This window comes from Typopeltis vanoorti, chromosome 15, assembly GCF_054136105.1.
Source record: "Typopeltis vanoorti isolate ZY-2024b chromosome 15, IOZ_Tvanoo_1.0, whole genome shotgun sequence".
NCBI lineage: Eukaryota > Metazoa > Arthropoda > Arachnida > Uropygi > Thelyphonidae > Typopeltis > Typopeltis vanoorti.
Genome location: NC_143563.1, coordinates 4,354,940 through 4,377,068, shown reverse-complemented (window position 1 = coordinate 4,377,068; position 22,129 = coordinate 4,354,940). Strand labels below are relative to the sequence as shown.

General features: G+C 35.7%; 1 protein-coding gene across 1 annotated transcript in view; it reads right to left on the bottom strand.

The window, feature by feature from the left end:
• LOC150098316 (cilia- and flagella-associated protein 157-like) overlaps positions 1-22,129 on the bottom strand; it is a 244,966-nt gene that overhangs the window by 68,999 nt on the left and 153,838 nt on the right. Inside the window, exon 6 of the mRNA XM_090405146.1 lies at positions 14,855-15,019. Coding sequence (XP_090261272.1) covers positions 14,855-15,019 — 165 coding nt within the window. The remainder of the gene's footprint in view (positions 1-14,854; positions 15,020-22,129) is intronic.

The following is a 22,129-nucleotide window of genomic DNA, read 5'->3' as shown; positions in this document are numbered from 1 at the left end:
TCCACATCATTCCCAGAAGCCTTTGTGTTGTCTTCACAATTTTGGCAATGTGTCCCCTAAATTTTAGATCTTTATCAACTATCACCCCCAGATCTCTTATTTCCTCTACCTCTAACAATATATTTTCACCAAGCATAAATTCTGCATCCCATCTTTGTTTTCCAAATTTTAAAATGTTACATTCTGCAACATTGAACTCACATCCACATTTCCGTGCCCAATCACTCAATTTATTCAAGTCTTCTTGTAAGGCCACAATATCTTCACTACTCTTTATGGTTCATCCCAAATTTGTATCATCTGTAAACAACTGAATATCTCCATCCAAATCTTCGCCAATATCATTAATATACAAGTTAAACAGTAATGGCCCTAAAACAGACCCCTGAGGCACTCCACTAGTGACTTTCCTTTTCCTGGATATTGCACACCCATACGCAGGAATTGATCAGTTCGATCACCTCCTTTATAAATTGGCACAATCTTCTCCTCCTTCCACTCCTTAGGAACTTGACCAAGTGCAAGACTCGTATTAAAAAAATATGTCAAGGCAAGTGTCAACTCCCTGGCATATTCCTTCAGATTATGCAGTGATATATTATCAAGTCCCACAGCCTTATTTACATCTTGTTTACTCAACTGTGCAAATACCTCTTGCTCACTTACAGTCAGTCTTTCCTCCCCATCATCAACTGCTCTCAATCTCTCCATGAAGTCACATTCACAAAATTGAAAGATCTTTATGAACTGCTCATTTAGTATCCCCACCACACATTCTTCAACAGCTGTCTTTATACCATTTCCTCCAATCAATGTCATCCTTCCATAATCATTCTTTCTTTTGCTGGCTACATATTGAAAGAACTCCCTAGGATTCTTTTTGGCTTCATTAGCTAATTGCTGTTGATACCTCTCTTTAGCTACTCTCACCAACCAAGTCACCCACCTTGCCTGGTCTTTGTAGACCTCTTGAAATTGGTTATTTCCACTTCTCTTATGCTGCCTCCACAATGCCCTTTTTCTCTGTATCGCATGCTTAATCTCTTTATTCATCCATCTCACACCTATACCTTACTTATTTAATCTTCTCACCCTTAGAATACATCTAGACATTGCATCTACTAGATAGTTTTTGAAAATCCCCCAAGCTGCACTAATCTCTTTTCCAGCTAACTCCTCATTCCACGCTACACCCACAAGCTGTCTCCTGAGCTCTTCATAATCACTCCCCTTTTAGTTCCATATATACCCTTTTCTCACAGGGGTCCTCGCACTGCTGGCAACCACCCAGGTAATCACCTCATGGTCACTCTCACCAATTGGCAGATGATTTGACACCTCATTTATAATTACATCCTCTGATGAGATGATCAAATCCAAGACCCTTAATCCTCATGTGCCCTTGTTACATACTGTCCGAGGTAGTTATCCCTCAAAGACTCAAGAAACTCATTTTCTTTACTTCCAGTTGCTATCTCATCATTCCAATCTATATTGCCATAATTAAAATCACCCATAATGATCACTGTTTTCTTATTTGCTTGACTAATTTGACTATACATTTCACTATCAACACCATCCACATTACCTGTCTATAACAACATCCCACCAAGTATTTGATTCCATTCACCTCAATCTCACACCATAATCCCTCAAAACCACTGGCACTATTTCTGTCTTGCATCTCTACTTTGTATGGACATAATTGTTTCTCTATCATCAATAGCACTCCCCCTCGCTTTTTACCCCTTCTATCCTTACGAAACACATCATACCTTCCATCTCTATTCCTGTCAGGATGTCATCCTCTTCCAATCATGTCTCACTTATTCCGACAATCTTTGGATGAACAGACAAACAGTTTGCATTAGAAAGTAATGCAATCAAAGCAAAAATTTTGCATATCAATAATAACAGCAAATGCAGATTATGCGAGCAGAAAGATGATACTGTAGAACATCTAATCAGTGCATGCAGCATAATAGCTCAAATTGACTATAAATACTGCCACGATCAAGTGGCCAAAATAATTCATTGGCATGTAGGCAAAAAATACGGCTTTCCTATTTCTGATAACTGGTGACAACATAAAATAGAAACAGTACAGGAAAACGAAACAGCAAAAATTCTCTGGGACTTTAGAATACAAACTGATCAGCATCTGGAACACAGCAGACGTGACATCATAATTATCGAACATCGACAGGTGTGGATTATCGATATTGCAGAACCCAATGATAACAACATTAACAACAAAGAACTGGAAAAAATTACTAAATATCGAGATCTGGCAATCAAAGTTAGCCGACTGTGGCTTAAACACACCAAAGTCATCCCAATAGTTATCGGTGCACTTGGTGCAACTTCAAAGAAGCTATTCAACTATTTACAGCAATTAAACATCAACAAAGCGATCCCCTATGACCTACAAAAAACAGCATTACTTGGAACAGTCTATATTTTATGACGCTACCTAATGGACTATTCTTAGATTCTTGGGTAGAATCTGAATTGTTCTGTACCACCAGTCAAATTTTGTTTATATGATATGTTGTTTTGACTGTGTATCAATTATGTGAATAAAATAATAATATAATAATAATAATAAAAACAGATAGAAGTAAAATAAATATAATTACAGTATATATATATATATATATATATATATATATATATATATATACACACATATATATATATCCCAGAAGAAGGAAGAAAAGAAAAAACAGAAGCTTTGTATATGAGGACTTACAATAAATAAAACCAAATGAAAAATTAATTATAATCAGACACTTAAATGCAAGAATAGGAAATATACCAATAAATGGAATTATGTAAAGATTTAATGTAGAAACAATAAACAATAATGATTGATACAGTTCTGTGCAAATAATAAGTTAAAAATAACGAATACATTTTATCAGCATAAAAAACAGCATAAAATAACTTTTGGAAACGCAAGAGGACAGGAATCAATAATAGATTATATTATATGTAACTAAGTAATATACCCATTCAGAAATAGAAGATGTTAGAGTATTAACATTAGCAGAAATTGAAAATGATCATAATCTGTTAATATGTAAACTGACTTTACAAGAAATGGGTGAAAATAAAATCTAAAGAAAATCAACAAAATACAAAAATAAAATTTAAAGTGGAATTATTAAAAGAGAGCATAAAAACATTATATTACAATAGATTAAAAAAAATTTTCCAAGATAATCCATTAAGCAGCAAACAACTGTAGAAGATTGGGAGATTTTTAAAACGATAATTGAAATAGCCACAGAAGTATTAGGAGTAAAAAAAGACCAACAACAAAATCAACAAGATGGACGACATGGTTTAATGAAGAAATAAAAATATCAAGAAAAGAAAGAAACATATCAAAAATATCTACAAATGAAAACAACAGATAATTGAAATGAATATAAAGAAATAAGAAATAAGTGCCTCCATAGAGCAATTGGAAGAATGACAGTACGTTACGCCCTTCAATTGGAAAAGGCCTAAGCTTGTCATGCGAGTCGTGTCATGACAAGAGGAATCTTTATATTGACTTTTTCAATCGAAGGTGAGTTAGCCGATCTCATATGGAGGTCATACGGTGTAGTGGTGAAGACGGAGAGTTGTACAATAGGTGTCTTCCCGTGATGAGTCTTCGGACTCCTTGGAGGTGTCACGAATAATAATAATATTCCTGATAAACTTTATTTATTCATTTATTTATTAAGTTTATTTATTCGTGAATAAATAAACTTAATCAAAAGAAAATAGAAAGCAAAAATCAATTTTGGTAATCATGTACAAAAGAAATTGAACATGAATTTTATAGTATGCAGAAACAAATGTGGAGATACATTAATACACAAAAGAAGGAAGAAGCAGAATATATCCCAATATTAAAAGTAGAAATAGAGGAATCAGAATATTATTTTAAAAACCTTTATAACCAAACAGTTGATATAAAATAACTAGGTAACCAAACAAATCAAGAAGAAGAAATAAATACAACAGAAACGAAAATTGAAATAACAGAAATTGAAAATGCAATTAAAAATTGAAAAATAGGAAATACCTAGATAATATCAATAATGAATTATTAAAAAATGGTAAAGAAATTATAATTCAGAGTTTAAATATACTATACAACCAAATAATAAATACAAAAATGATTCTGGTAGAATGGGAAAAAAAGTATAACAATACCAATATTTAAAGAAGGAGATAAAAAAAAAAGAAAATTATAGAGAGATATATCTATTGAATACTTAATTAAAAGTACCAACAAGAATCCTAAATAATAAACTAACAAATGAAATGAATCTATTAGATGAACAACAAGGTTTCAGAGAAGATAGATGATGCAATATTCATAATCAAACAATTGATAGAGAAAACAATAGAATGCAATAAGAAACTATTTATATGTTTTATTATTATTATTAAGGCCTCCATGGAGTTAAGGGATTCATTGCTCACATTCCCTCAGCTGATCCTCATAATTAACACTGTACAGTCCTCAAACCATCTTTATTATCTGCATCCTTTCCACAGTTAGTTTATTCCATTCAAATCCTGGGGACCAAATTTAAGAACAATAGTCTAAGCTTGGGCTGATTAGGGTCTTATACAATGGAATGATAACTCTTCTATCTCTGCAGATCAGCATCCTTCTCACTATTGCAGCAATCCTCTAGGTTCTTCACCACTTTTGCAATATGTCCTCTGAATTTCAGTTTCCTATCAATCATCACCCCAGATTTCTTATTTCCCCTACTTCCTCCAGTACTGCTTCTCCAATCAAGTATGCAGCCTCCCATTGATGTATCGCAAATTTCAAGACTTTACATTTTTCTCCATTAAACCGATAGCCGACATTTATATCTAGTTTATTCAAATCCTCTTGAAAGGCTGCCACTTCCGTACTATTACTAATAATCCTTCACAGCTTCACATCATGTGCAAACAACTGAATATTCCCTTGCAATCCACTGACAATGTCACTGATATAAAGGTTAAACAATACAGGTCCCAGTATACTGAGCTATGTGGAAACCCCACTTGTAACCCTCTATTTCCTTGATATTGCTCCACCATACACTACTCTCTGATACCTATCAGACAGCCAATCCTGAATCCAGTTGACTAACCTGACATTTTAACCCAAGTGCTGTAACTTAAATATCAGCTTATCATGTGGCACCATGTCAAATGCCTTTGCAAAAAACCAAAAAAAAAAAAAAAAAAAAAAGCAGTGTTTGCCTTTCCCTCATCAACTGCTCTTTATATTGCTTAAGCAAGAGCACCCCTTAACAAATCCATGTTGATTCTCACACATAATATTACCCTCATCTGCCCAATGCTGTATATAGTCCCTCACTAATTTTTCCAAGACCTTAACAACTACTAATGACACACAAACTGGCATATAATTAGACACTTCCAGTCTGCTACCACCCTTATGCAATGGCACTATCTTATTTTCCTTCCGTTCCTTCGGTACCTTTCCCGTAGCCAGACTTGCATCGAAAAGCCAAGTCAAAGGAACTGTCAGTTTTTTGGCACATTCTGTCAAAACCCGCAGTGAAATACCATCCAGTCGCACTGCTTTACTAACATCCAGAGTACTCAGTATTTGGAATATACTGTCCTCATGCACCTCTAAACCTCAAACCTGCCCTACCCCTCTAGTATTAAAACCTTCTTCTCCAGGATGAAATACTCCAATAGAGTGCTCATTGAACAACTCCACCATGTCCTCTGCATCAGTTACTCTATTCCCATTTTTATCCTACAATGTGATTCATCCACAATCATTTCTCCTCCTACTTGTCATATAGCTAAAAAATTCCCTAGGATTTTCTTTGGATCTTAGCGCCAATCTCTTCTCATATTCCAGCTTTCCCTTCCTCACCATACTAGTCACTCTCCTAGCCAGAGTCTTATATTCTTCATACATCTGCTCTCCACCCCTCTCCTTATATCTCTTCCATAATCTTTTTTTCACCTGCAGTTCGATATTGTTTGTCATCCACTTTACACCAAATTGTGTTCACTTCTTCACTCGTGGAACAGCGCTTACTATTGCTGCTAACAAACATTCCTTCACCATTTCCAAAGCACTAATGATATCCTGGTCTTCCAATTCCTCCCTCCATGGTACTGCCCCAAGTTGATATCTAAGACTATTATAATCACCAGCCTTATAATTCTATGTATGTTCCCTAAAGTAAGTAACAATTGTATCATCGACCTCAGGTTTGAACCACCATCCTTTCAGTCAACAGCCAAAACGCTAACAGATTGCGCAATAGAGGCTCTCAAATTATAGATCTAGAAAAAAATTTAACAGAATATTACATTAAGGTGTAATAGAAATACAGCAGAGAAGAAAAGTATTTGAAAACATAATATAAATAAAGAAATATATGATAATAATAGCTGTGAAATAAAAACACAAGGAAAAATAAGTAAAGCGATACAAATTAGTAATGGCATTAGACAGGGAGACTCTTTAAGCCAAACAATATTCAATATAATAATGGATGAAATAATACAAAAGTTAATGAAATACAAAATACAGGAGTGAAAATAAATAATAGAATAATAAGTACTATATGTTATGTAGATGATGTACTATTAATTGCAGAAAATGAAACTCAGCTACAAATATTACTACATGCATTTAATAAAGCAGCAAAATTATATAATATGAAGATATCAAAAACTAAACCAAAATGTATGACAATATCACAAGAACCACAAAGATGCAAATTAGAATTGGAAGGTACTATTATTGAACAAATAGCAAATTACAACTATTTAGGTATACAACTGAACTGGGAAGAAAGGCCACATCTAGAAATCAGAGAACAAGTTGCAAAAGCTGCAAGAATATCAGGATGCTTGAATGAAACAATATGGAAAAATAAACATCTTAGAATAGAGACCAAAACCAGAATTTATAAAGCAATAATCAGGCCTATTATGACATATAATGCTGAAACAAGACTAGACACCAGAAAAACAAGACAAATAACACAGGTGAAATGAATATATTAAGAAAAATAGTAAATAAAACTAGACTAGATAAAATAAAAAATACAGATATAAGAAAACAATGTGAAATACAAGCAATAAACAATTGGGTATCAAACCGAAGAATGAAAAGGACTGCACATGTGGAGAGAAGAGAAGAAGTGAAGTGTGTGTGTGTTATGTTCCATCGAGTCGTTCTCGACTCCTGGTGATTCCATGAACATACATTCTTCCATTCAGATCTGTCCCTGGCCATATCTTTCAGAATTTCCAAGCGCATTCCAGTTGCTTCTTTAACTCCATCCACCCATCTAATTCTTGGTCTTCCTCTTCTCCTGCTTCCATCAACTTTAGCAAGCATCATCATCTTCTCCAGACTGTCATTTGCTTGCATAATATGTCCAAAGTATGACAATTTTTGCTTGATGATCATAGCTTCGAGGGGGCAATCTGGCTTTATTCTGTCTATCACTGATTTATTAGTTTGCTTTGCAGTCCATGGTATTCTTAGTAAGCATCTCCAAACCCATAATTCAAATACATCTATCTTCCTTCTTTCAGGGTCCAACTTTCACATCCATACAGTACCACAGGGAATACCATTGCTTTCACGATTCTGATTTTTGTTGCGAGGCTAATATCTTTATCTTTAAAGATCTTGCTGAAATTTGTCACTGCTTTCTTTCCAAGTAATAATCTTCTTCTAACTTCTTCAATGCCATAACCATCTTGATCAATTTGGGATCCTAGAAGCACAAAATTGTTAACTGCTTCCATTTTCTCCACATCTACTTCAAAATCATTAAGTTCACATGTTGTCATAACTTTTGTCTTTGCGAGGTAAAGTTTAAGACCATATTTACCACTTTCTTCTTTAACTTTCATAATAGGTTTCTCCAAATCTTCCTTGCTTTGCATTCTGCTAGCAAGGTGGTATCATCTGCATACCTCAAATTATTAATATTTCTTCCACCAATTTTAATTTGAACTGAAGATTCCTCCAGCCCTGCCATTCTTAAAATGTATTCACTGTACAAGTTAAACAGGTACAGAGATAAAATGCATCCTTGTCGCACCCCTTCACCTATTGTGAAGTACTCAGTTTCTCCAAGATCTGTTCGGACAGTAGCTTCTTGTTCATAATAAAGATTCCTCAGAAGGATAATGAAATGCTCTGGTACTCCCATTGTTCTTAACACATTCCACAGTTTCACATGATCTATAGAGTCAAAAGTCTTGCTATAGTCAAGGAAACAAATATAGACATTCTTTTGATATTCCTGTGCTCTTTCTATTATCCATCTCACATTGGCGATTCGATCTCTTGTTCCTCTGCCTTTTTGAAATCCTGCCTGTTCATCTGGCATTTCTCTCTTCATGAATGGTTCCAGTCTTTTCTGAATGATTTTAAGTAAGACTTTGCTTGCATGAGAAATCAGTGCTATAGTTCTGTAATTTCTGTAATTTTCACCCGGTCAACAGGGAAACCTAAATAAGAATCAAGGTCTAATCCTACCGGGAATTTGGAAAACTTTAATTAGATCACTAAACATCAAAGAAATGAACTTTCACGCCAATTACATTATATCTCGCAACAAATAAATCATGTTCCCGAGACACGCACATTGTCTTGCACAATACTAATTTTGTATGAATTAGGACTGTCAGTTAAAAACTAGTCTGTTACCTTCATATCGCTTACCAATTGTATCCCTGAAGATACCGATAGCAAAAATCGGTGAAACTAATAGGACGACAAATTAAAACTCACTTGACTAACATTCATAAAAAGTGTTGTAGTTTATTATACAAGTAGTCAAGAAAGAAAATCACTTTCCCTATGCAAATTGCCACAAGGACTTTCCACCACCACTTATGGTGGTGGAAAGCCTTGAACTATGTTCAGGCGCAAACTTGACTTACTTGTCTGTTTGCTTACTTAGGAAAAAAGGATTACAACCAAGGCTATAAAATTACTTGGTATCTTTAACATGTATTATACCCAAAGTAAAAAACTTTTCACATCTTTCTCTCATCCGGAGATTCTTAATTAATAAGGCCAAAGTGCCTCGTGGCAAGTTGCATAGGTAAAATTGATAAGCTCTGTATTACTTAAACCTTGGCATTTCAGGTCTGCCTACTCACTGATAAGACCTCAATAAAGGTTGAAACTGGTCTGGGTAGTGACCACCACCCATAATGTATAACATCATACATCTCCTAGGAGATGTGTTTTACATTTATTGGAAATACTAAGGAAAGTGATCAGAACTTAATCCATCTTTTCCACGAGTTGCCATGGTGTTGCACTGCCACCATAAGTCTTGAGCCACGTTCAGGTACAAACTTGACTTACTTGTCTGTTTGCTTACTTGGGAGAAAGGATTAATACCAAGGTTATAAAATTGCTTGGTATCTTTAACATATGTTGGAATATTCTTCTTTGCTTCTGTTTTAATTATATCTCTAATCTCTTACCATAGTTCATCTGGTTCTCTTTCCACAAACTGAGTGTGTTGAATCTGTTCTGTATACTACTACAGTGATACCCCGAAGTTACACAGTAGGTGGGACCAACGAAAAGCGCATAAGTCGAATTCGCGTAACTCGGAGTATAATTTTGCATGTAATTTATATATACAAACATACAATTGGGACCAAAGGTTTACAAAAACACCTATATTTTTTAAGAAAGATATAGTAATCATAATTGTAGTTTTTCGTAAATAAAACTAGAGTTATGTCGATGGTTTCATAAAATCTAACAGATTCATCTGACAGCATAATGTCTTTTTCTTGTAACGCAAAATTTCTTCATAGCAAGCCAGTGATTTTTTTATTCCTTGCCTTGTGGCTACAATTCATTCCTCGTTAGAATCTATGTCCTCCAAAATCTGTAAACCTTGCTCCTTGTTATGTGAGTCTATCGGCTCGCTGAGATCTTCACTATCGACTTCTAAATCTAATTGCCTGGCAAGGTTGACAACTTCTTCTATTGTCTCAGCAACTTGATCAGTTTCTGGCAACATTTCTGTTTCGCATTTAAAAAAGGATGGACAAAGTTTTTTCCAGACACCATTCAAGGTTTTTTGGGAAATTTCATCCCAAGAATCTCCGATAATCCTTACAGCATCTAAAACATTAAACCGTTTCCAAAACTCTTTAAAGACAGTTGCTCATTTTGCCTCATAGCTTCATTCAGACTTGCAAACGAACGGCGTGTGTAGTACGCTTTGAATGTTTTGATAACTCCTTGGTCCATTGGTTGAAGTAAGCTGGTTGTATTTGGAGGCAAGAAAATAATTTTAAAAGTGGATCAAAATCAATTAAAGTTGCAGGAGGGTAACCAGGTGCATTATCAATAATGAGCATAACTTTAAACAGAATTTTATTTAAACTGGCAATAACGTTCAACTTCAGGTATGAAGTGATGACCAAACCAGTCTTCAAAAATAGAAGCTGTCACCCAAGCTTTAGAATTTGATTTCCATATCACTGGCAAGCCAGCTTTAGATTTCTTTTTCAGAGTTCTTGGATTTTCGGAGTGATAAATTAAGAGAGGTTTTAACTTGCAATCACCAGCTGCATTTCCACCAAGCATTACTGTCAACTGGTCTTTGGAAGCCTTGAAGCCAGGAAACGTTTTTTCTTCACGTGCAATGAAAGTTCTCTTAAGCTTTTTTTTTCCAGAACAAGCCGGTCTCGTCTACATTAAATATGGTTTGACTGCTACAGCTACCTTCCTCGATGATAGCTTAAGTGTCTCAGGAAAAGCAGACGAAGCCTCTTTATCAGCGCTTGCTGCTTCTCCACTCTCCATGATGCTGTGCCAGTTACAGCGATTTTTAAATCAGTTGAACCAACCATTACTGGCCACAAAAATTTCTTCTTTGGCCACTTCTCCAGCTTCTACTTTTAGCCTCTCAAAATTCAGCTTGGCTTGGCTACATATCGTCGTTTGATCAACTGGGCAATTTTTTACTCTCACTTGATTATCACACAATAATTTAAGCATCGTTTCCATCTCACCAGTAATCCCATGACGTTTACAAATTATGCTTGAATTCAATGACTGGACATTTTTCACGGCAGCGAGAATTCTTTCTTTATCTTTCATGATTGTTCTTACTGTGGATTCCTGTAAATCGAACTTCTTTGATAGCTCACAAAATTTCAAAAATCCTTAATAATGTTGAGTTTTGTTTCCAAAGTCAAAGTCAATGGCAGCGAGAATTCTTTCTTTATCTTTCATGATTGTTCTTACTGTGGATTCCTGTAAATCGAACTTCTTTGATAGCTCACAAAATTTCATTCCTCCTTCAAAATCCTTAATAATGTTGAGTTTTGTTTCCAAAGTCAATGTTTTTCTTTTCTTGCTAGCTGTAGAAGAATCGGACTTGCTTCTTTTGGATGACATTATTATTTTTTATGTGATAAAATTTTTATCAAGAACATAACATTAAACAATTGCAAGGTTTGTAGACTATAAAAATTGTGTATAAATAGAGACCGCACGAAACAAGCTAGTGCTTGTTCACAGCATGTGTGACACTGGCAAATGCAGCCGGCGCCGGAAAGATACGACTAGTGGTGAGGCGTGACGGGATACATATAAGAAACCGTGTAACTCCAGATTAGTGTAAGTCAGGGTATGACTGTATTTGTATTCAGCTGTATGTTTCCAAGATCATATCTGATCAACATTTGTGTTGTTTTTCAGTTTCTGTAATTTCACATGTATTGTAGCCACTAATAACTCATGGTCTGTTAAACAGTCTGCACCTGGAAAAGTCTTGACAGAATGAATTGCAGATCTCCATCTTGTTTGTCCAAGTATATAGTCAATTTGATTTCTGTATTGTCCATCAGGTGATATTCATGTATACAATCTTCTTTTGTGCTATTTAAAGCAGGTGTTAGTAACAAACAAAGAATTTTCTGCACAAAACTCAACTAGTCTCTTTCCTGCAGTTATGAATACCTAAACCAAAACAACCTGTCATTCCTTGTTCCTCAGCTCCCACTTTTGCATTCTAATCTCTGATAAGTAGCTATAAATTGCACTTTGGTGTTGCATCTATCACTTCTTGTAACTTGCCATAAAATTCTTCAATGTCTTCTTCTAGTGCCTCTGTAGTGGGTGCATAAAACTGAATGATGGTCATATTCATTGGATGTCCACTCACTCTGAGAGAAATGATTCTGTCACTCACTGGATTATACCCTAATATATATTTATACCTATATATATATACTTATACCTATATATAAAAAAAGGTTTAATGACTATTACCGAGAGAAAAGATGACAAGATATATTTAACAAGATACTACTAGTTTACTAGTTTCGTTACATGAACATCCTCAGGTATCATAATCAAAGAAGTATATAAAAAATTACAGAGACTTAAAATTGTACTAACAGAACAAGTATAAAAAACAGTACCTAAATATATCTTGTCATCTTTTCTCTCGGTAATTTCTCATTGGATTGGAGACTGGCTATCTGATAGGTATCAACAAGTTGTGTATGGGGGTGCAATATCCAGGAAAAGGAAAGTCACTAGTGGAGTGCCTCAGGGATCTGTTTTAGGGCCATTACTATTTAACTTGTATATTAATGATATTGGCGAAGATTTGGATGGAGATATTCAGTTGTTTGCAGATGATGCAAAGTTGGGAAGAACCATAAAGAGTAGTGAAGATGTTGTGGCCTTGCAAGAAGACTTGAATAAATTGAGTGATTGGGCAAGCAAATGGGGGTGTGAGTTCAATGTTGCAAAATGTAAGGTTTTAAAATTTGGAAAACAAAGATGGGATGCAGAATTTATGCTTGGTAAGAATATATTGTTGGAAGTAGAGGAAATAAGAGATCTGGGAGTGATAGTGGATAAAGATCTAAAATTTAGGGGTCACATCGCCAAAATTGTGAAGACAACACAAAGACTTCTGGGAATGATGAGGAGGACACTGACGTGTAGAAGTAGGGAGATTCTTGTTCCATTGTATAAGGCTTTGATTAGGCCACACATGGACTATTGTGCCCAGATTTGGTCACCTGGTTTTCAGAAGGATGAGGAGATGTTGGAAAGGGTCCAAAGGCGACTGACTAAGGTAGTTTCTGACCTCTGGAATGTCGAGTATGAGGAAAGATTGAAAAGATGTAATTTGCAGAGACTAGTGGAGAGAAGGAAGAGGGGAGATATGATAGAGACCTACAAGTTGGTAAGGGGTTGCTATAGGATCAATGGTGGAGAAGTTCTACAGCGAATAGTGGGAGATCAGGGGAGAACCAGAGGTCATCCCTGGAAACTGTATAAAGAGGGTGTGAGTAGGGGAGTGAGAGGCAGGTTTTTTTCGTGCAGAGTTGTGAATGATTGGAATGCCTTGCCTGAGAGTGTGGTGTCTGCAAGGAGTTTGAATGTGTTTAAGACCCGGTATGATGAGATGTGTGTGAGATAAAAGGACCTCCTAGATGAGTCTTTGACTCCATGAGGTCTTGTTTAATAATAATAATAATAATAATAATAATAATAATAGTCATTAAACCTTTTTTTATAATATTCCAACCGAGTAAAAATGAATTTTGAAAATACTTATACCTATATATATATATATATACACACACACACACACACACACACACACATATATATATATATGTTAAAGATACATACCAGGCTATTTTAAACTTGGTTTTACTCCATTTCCCAGGTAAGCAAACAGACAAGTCAGTCAAGTTTGCGCCTGCAAGTATTGCAAGTCTAGGTGATCCCACACACAGTGCAAGACCAAGGCAACTCATGGTAAAAGTTGAGATATATATATATATATATATAGCATGCAGCTACTTAACAACAGAACTTCAACATGGACTGTAGCTACAGTTCAAAGCTAACTGATTTTATAATAGTCGTTTCATAGTGATACGATGTTTCTTATAGTTTTTACTTGCTTTCTATGTTCCCACACCCGAAGAAGTCGGACAATCCGATGAAACATGTTGCGTTTTGAATAAATTTAATTGTTATTCTAGTCTCTGTTATAGTCAGTATATATAAATATGAACATATCCCAGTACCGAGTTAATACTACAAATTGATATATATATATATATATATATATATACATACCTATGCCCATATAATAAAACAAGTCCATAGTTGGAAACCAAAGAATAAGAGAAGAACAGGAAGATCTAGAAAAAGACTAAAAGATACCATTAAAGAAGATGAAGTCTTGGTTGCAACGTATGATTTGTGTTAGGTCATTACTTATGGCAAAGACTTCTGCTTCACGTCCAGTTTGGTCAGTGGTATTGGAACAGGAAAGCCATTTCGAATTGTGGACACTGAGGTTGCAGCCAGGAAGATGACCTCACTATTTGGATAGCTGGACTGTAGACGGTTGAGTTTCATGGAAAGGAATGTGAAGATGTCAAATAGTTATCGTGTTGGAAAACCAGTAAATGCAACAAATGAATGTTACTAAATGAGGCAAGAAAACCTTGAGCCAGGAAAAGAAACCTGCTTTCAACCCAAAAGCATATATCTGAGTGAAGGTGATGAAGAACTAACAATAAAAAAATTCAGAACTATATTATCATAAACCCATTATAAGACCAAAAATCTTTACTTAACAAGAAACAAAATAATTCAAATAATAATGTTAAAACACTTATTCCCAGCACAAGTTTAAAAACATGTTCACTGCATTTTAAAATGAGCATACACATTATATTATTATAGACATTTATTAGGAATAATGAATCATTAATATTAATACTAATTATGTTAAAAATAATTACTTACCAGTATTTCTTTTTTTATTATATCTTCTGAGGTTTTAATTATGCTCATTAATTGTGCACCAAAATCAATCTGCTTTTTTGCATTTTTCTGCATTACTGCTAACAACTTTGCAGTTTCCATATTTTCTTCAATAAGACTTTGAATTTTGTCTTCATTGTTTGCTATCTAGAAGAAATAGATGATATCAGGTAATAACATTTTCATAATGCAATATCAATTTTTCATGCATTTAATTTATGCCATTTGCATTTAAAGGCCAGTAGTAATGTATACTACCTGAGCCTGCAGAGCCCTTGAAGGTATTACTGGTATTGTAAAACACAATACAAGGATGGGAAACCAGTATACAATACAATACTGATACCTCGTCCAGTATTGTATGACAAGAGAATGCAAGAAGGAACTGGCAGTGGCATAGACCATTTCTGAATTTTAGTTCTAGCAGGATTCCAAAGGAGTGGGAAAAGGAAGCTATTCTTGCAGCACAAGAAAGATACCAAAAAAGAGGCAGTGAATTATATATGTCAGAATTTTGGAATCAGAGTAGAGAAGTGTGTTAAGTACAGAATTCAGGATTAATAAAGATTAATATGAAACTATAATAGCTGGTTGTTAAATTCCATTTGGATAATGGTATGCTGCATACACTATTGGAGGAGCTATACTGGAGGAAGTAGAGGAGACAAGAGATCTGGGGTTGATGATTGATAAAAATCTGAAATTTAGGGGACATGTTACAAAGGTGGTGAAGGTAACACAGAGGATTGCTGCAAATAATGAGAAGGATACTGACCTGCAGAGATAAAAGAGTTATCATTCCATTGTATAAGACCCTAATCAGACCACACTTAGACTATTGTTCTCAGATTTGGTCCCCAGGATTTGAAGTGGGTAAATTAACTGCGGAAAGGGTACAAAGGCAGATAACAAAGATAATTTCAGGACTGTACAATGTCAAATTAGTCATGAGGATCGGCTGAGGGAATGTGGACTGCAGAGTTTGGTGGATAGAAGAAGGAGAGGTGATATGATTGAGACTTTTAAATTGTTGAGAGGTGGATACAGGGTTGACACCGGGGAGTTCTTTTGCTAGGTTGAACAGCAGGAAGGAGTGATGACAAGGGGCCATTCCTGGAAGTTACGAAAGTAAACTGTGAACAAGAGGGTGAAGAGTGGTTTCTTTGCATGGAGGGTGGTTGAACCATGGAATGCATTGCCTGATAGAGTGGTGAGAGCGAGAACGGTCAATGAGTTTAAGGAGCGGTATGATAGACTTTGTGTTTCCTAGGAGGGACCTCCCACGATGAGTCTTGATAGACTTTGTGTTTATTAGGAAGGAATCCTGCAATGAATCTTTTGATTCCATGGAGGCCTGAATAATAAAAAAAAAATAATAATGCATGCACCTTTCATCAAAAAATTCCTTATAAATAAAGACAAGAAATAAATGTTCTTGGAAGATGAATGAGTAAAAAGTAACAAATGGTTCCAGAGTAGCACTGTAATGGGGAAGGAGGGGAGATGCATCATTGAAGGTGTGGTGATAGAGAAGGTGTATATGGTTTACTTTCCAGGAGGGAGAATGAACAAAGTGAGAGGATTGGATCAGAGGAGTAACCTCAAAAATTAGCTTTTTGAGGCTTACTCCTCTCATCTATTCTACTGATGAAACTATTAGAAACAAATGATTTGGTTGGGCAGAAAGATAACATAAGAAAGTATGTAGTATATCAGAAGGTTATTGAGGAGAGTAAAATATAACTGTGAAAGAAAAGACAGTTTGTTTGTTGCCTAGGTATGACAGTGATAATCTAAGACAGAGAACAAGTGAGCACAAAGATCATAAATGACATGTTGACAGGACTGTGTGTAGAGAAAGGAGTGTAGTTTATGAATGTATGGTATGAGTTTGAGGAACAGATAGAGTTGTATAAGTGGAATGGATGACATTTAAATGTATCTGGGGTTAATTAAATAGAGAAGCAGCTGCTTGAAGGAGTCTCTTGTTCAGGTGAACAAGAGCTCTGAAGAACTGGAGTAGTGTAGGAAGGACTGAAGAAATGCTAGCATATGTAGAGGGGTGAACAGGGTGAGAGAAATCTGGCATCATTAAGACTCATCTGTTGGGCTGACTCACTGTGCTCTACTGAGGCAATACTGACATAAGAAAATTTTATCAAGACCAGCCTTTTTGTCCAACAACTTCTCGTAGTCTTGAGTTCCACTCACCTGTCTCCCTGTCAACTATACTGCCATCCAACTATATAGTGTGAGAGAAATTTGGCACCATTAAGACTCTCTTCCATTGGACTTACTCACTGTGCTCCACTGAGGCAATGCTCACATGAGAAATAGATTTTATCAAGACCAGCCATTTTGTCCAACAGCTTCTTGTAGTGTTATGTTAACAAGGTCATTAAGGGTTAGCAAGTTCCTCTCACCTGCCTCCCTGTCAACTATACTGCCATCCCTTATGTCACGTCAGGGACATTTCTGAGAGAATCATCAAGCTACTTAGATTTATTCAACTCAACATAACTTTTGGTATGATCAAAGAATTTTCTTCCTTTATGGCTTCAGGATAAATATAGGATCAGTAAAGAATAAATTTCCACCTTTAGAATACGATAGTATTTATCAAATTGTTTAGAATTGTGGGTTCTCTTACTCTAGACAAACTGGCAGTTCTATGACTATCTGTTGTGATTAATATCTTGACTACATTAGATTCCATTAGCCGAACAATATGAACTTGCTGAACATATTGCTTCTATTCCTTTGAAAAAAGACAAAGATCCCACACAAGTCACTTTCTTGTAGAATGATCATACAAAGAAAGCTGTGAAAGTTTACTGCTTCACCTCAGTCTGAATAGAAACAACAGACTGAAGTTATCCCTCCTTATAGGAAATTGTTCCTCTTCATAGATCTTCCACAGTCAACAGTTGATATCATCAAATTCCTGGCTTGTACCCTCAAGAGTGTATAGGATATGATAATACCACATGAAAAAACTTACATCATTACTAACTTCTTATCTACAATTTTCCTCCAAAATCAATCTCTTACCTGTCAAGATGACTCCAACATTATCAGATCTTATATTTCTGACCTCTAAGGTACTTTTTACTGTATCAAACCAATACGTCTTGGTCTTCTTCTGTTTTTTTTTTCCCTGCTAACTGGGCATAGAACACTTGTTTTGCTAATCTTTCTCTTCTATTCTCTTAAGTGACCATACCACTTGAGATCAGCTCTGATAACACATTCCTGGATGATAACAATGTCGAATGTTTTCCTAATATCCTAGTTTTTAATATGATATTGCCAATGATGCCATCTGTTCATGCCCCTAATCTTTCTCAGGAATCTCATATCTGTCATCTCTAGTCTTTGGTCTTTGGTGTTTTATTTCTAACCCAGCTCTCAGATTCATAAGTTAAAATTGGTTTGAACATTGTCTTATATACAGTTAATTTAGTGTTTTTAACTAATTTCTCAATTATTCCACATAATTTATTCAGTTGACTTCTTACCATACCAGCTTTGTTGATTCTGTTGTCTATTTCCATATTTAATTTACCATCTTCACTAAAAATTTGCCTAGGTAGCTGAAATGTGTTACTTGTTCTATAGGTTTTCCCATTCACAATGAGTTGATATTTTCAATGCTTCTGCCTATTTTCATTGTCTTGTTATTGCTGATCTTCATACCATATCTATTACAACAGTTATTCAATTTAGTCAGGGAATCTTACAGACTTGTACTGAATTTACTCAGAAGTATAACATCATCCGTATAAAGTAAAAAGATGAAATTAACATCCCCAATTTTGACAACAGGTTTAATACCACATTCCTTCATAATGTGGTATTAAACCTGATGAATAATGAATAAAAGATGGGATAATGTACATCCTATGTATGACATCAGATTTAACACAAAAACCATCTTCCTGTAATTCCTTCAATTCTAACTACTGACTTACAACTCAAATAAAGACTAGGTATTACATTTTTAATAGCTTTTCTCTTGGCACCTTGTCATATGCATTTTCCAGATCTAAAAAACTTAAATACAGATCTTTGTTATATTCCAATGATTTCTCAACTATTTGTCATGTGGTGTAAATCTGATCCCGACAGCCTGTATTTGATCTGAATCCAGCTTGTTCTTCACCAAGCTGCCCTTTCATGATCCTTCTCAACCATTTCTCAAGTATACTGGCATAAATCTTACCAGGAACACTCAGTAGGGAAATACCTCTGTAATTCTCACATTCAGTTTTATTTCCCTTTTTATATATGGGTACTGTGAGAGCTCTACTCCAATCATCTGGAATTTGTTCCTCTATCTAGGAGTTCTGAACTATGCAGCACAGCCACTGTAAGACTTTTATACCTCCATACGTGAGCATTTCTGGTCCACATTTCAGGCTTTTGATGGATTTTTCTACTTAAGTATTCAATATGTATTCCTAATTGCATGCCTGTTGAGTGTTGTTTTAGCACTGTGATGTCACTACGTTTCATTTCCTGTGGCAGCTTTGCAAGAGGATTTGAATAAACTAGACATAGGGTTAACTGAATGGGAATTTCGGTTTAATACAACAAAATCTGAAGTCCTGAAGTTTGGGATACATAGATGGGAGGCTGTATACTTGATTGGAGGAGCTGTACTGGAGGAAGTAGGGGAGACAAGAGATATGGGAGTGATGATTGACAGAAAACTGAAATTCAGGGAACATATTTCAGTACTGGGATTGCTGCAGTACTGAAAAGGACGCCAACCTACAGAGATAAAAGAGTTATGGTTCCATTGTATAAGGCATGCGGGAGTATCAAAGAAAAGGGAATATATGTGCAATTATACGGTAGGTGATTATAATAGTCTTCGATATCAACTTGGGGCAGTTCCATGCAGGGCAGAATTGGAAAGCCAGGATATCATTAGTTCTTAGGAAATGGTGAAGTAATATTTGTTAGCAGCAATAGTAAGCTGTATTCCATGACTGAAAAAGTGGACACAATTTGATGTAAAGTGGATGACATACAATATCAAACAGGGACTGCAGCTGAAAAAGAGATGATGGAAGAGATATACGGAGTGCAGTGGAGGGAAGATACACAAAGTTTATAAGACGGAGGCCAGAAGAGTGACCAGTATGATGAGGAAGGCAAAACTGGAATATGAAAAGAGATTGGCACTAAGATCCAAAAAAATCCTTGGGAATATTTTAGCTATGTGGCCAGTATGAGGAGAAATGATTGTGGAAGAATGACATTGTAGAATAAAAAACATGAATAGAGTGACTGATGCAGAGGACATAGTGGAGTTGTTCAACGAACACATTATTGGACTATTTCATCACTGGAAAAGTAGGTTTTAATACTAGAGGGATAGGACAGGTTCGAGGTTTAGAGGTGCAAGAGGAGAGTGCGTTCCAAATACTGAGTACTCTGGATGTCAGTAAAGCTGTAGAACTGGATGGTATTTCACCATGGTTTTGAGAGAATGTGCTAAAGAACTGACAGCTCCTTTGACCTGACTTTTCAATGAAAGTCTGGCTACAGGAAATGTACCCAAGGGATGGAAGGAAGGTAAGATAATGCCATTGCATAAGGGCGGTAGCAGACTGGAAGTGTCTAATTATAGGCCAGTCTATGTGTCATCAGTAGTTGTTAAGGTCTTGGAGAAATTAGTGAGGGACTATATACAGCGTTGGGCAGATGAGAGTAATGTTATCTATGAAAATAAACATGGATTTGTTAAGGGGCACTCTTGCTTAAGTAATATGACTGACTTTTATAATAAAGTGACAAGAGCAGTTAATTAAGTTCATTATATAAGATCCCAAACAGACCACACTTAGACTATTGTTTTCAAATTTGGTCCCCAGGATTTGAAGGGGATAAATTAACTGTGGAAAGGGTATAGAGGCAGAGAACAAAGATGGTTTCAGGACTGTACAATGTTTATCATGAGGATCGGCTGAGGGAATATGCACTGCAGATTTTGGTAGATAGAAGAAGGAGAGGTGATATGATTGAGCCTTTTAAACTGTTGAGAAGTTGTTACAGGCTTGACACTGGGGAGTTCTTTCACTGGGTTGAATAGCAGGAAGGAGTGATGAAAAGGGGCCATCCCTGTAAGTTATGAAAGTAAACTGTGAACCAGAAGGCGAGGATCTGTTTCTTTGCATAGAGGGTGGTTGAACCATGGAATGCATTGCCTGATAGAAAGGTGAGAACGAGAACAGTCAATCAGTTCAAGGAGTAGTATGATAGACTTTGTTTCCTATAAAGGACCTCTCACGATGAGTGTTTTGACTCCATGGAGTCCTGAATAATAATAATAATAATTAAGGGCATTGTTGGTATGAAATTTATATTAAACATGCACAAGCTACAAAAGCTACTTAGAATGCATGATTTATACCTAACCAACATCGAAAGTCATGATCTTAAGCACATTTAGATCATGCTCAATGATGTTTTTTAAATGATGTTGAATAAATAAGATAATGTTTTTTAAACAATATATATATATATATCAACAATTTGGGATTAGCCAACCAAATTGCATTCTTTTGGCTTAAACCATAATGTATAATGATGGTACAACATGACAGAATTTCATGCTGGATGAGGCATTGCCGGTTAAACAATGCCCCTTTTGTTTTTGCCAAAGAAACGGGGTGAACAGCGAAAAGTCAGCTACTGGAACAAATCCTGAAGCACATCCCAACTCAATGTCACCAGAGTTCAAGATCAGTACTATCAACATAAGAAGCCTGAATGGTAAAGAAATGGAGCTAGTTGAGGAATTGGATAAGTACCAGATTGACATAATAGGGGCGACTGAAACAAACAAAAAAGACAAAAACTGGTAAGATCTTTCTGTGCGATAAATACCCAATGTTATATTCAGGCAATTACAATCACGGAAAAGAAGGAGTAGGCATAGTATTGAACACTAAATACAAGGCTAATCTTCTTGAATGACAGGAAATTTCAAGTAGAGTGATGTGGGCAAATATCAGAATGGGGAACTGGACAATGAGATTTATTTGTGCCTATGGACCCACAGAAGGTTCTTCTAAGGTAGAAGTGAAGGACGTTTTTGAGGCTTTAGAGAAAGCAACTAATACGATGAAAAAGGAAAAGTTGGTCCTTGTTGGAGCTAAATAGTAGAGTAGGAACATGGATTAGTTATTACTAACACAATAATGCAAGGATAGCAAAATCAGAACTCCATGGTGGACACAGGAAGTT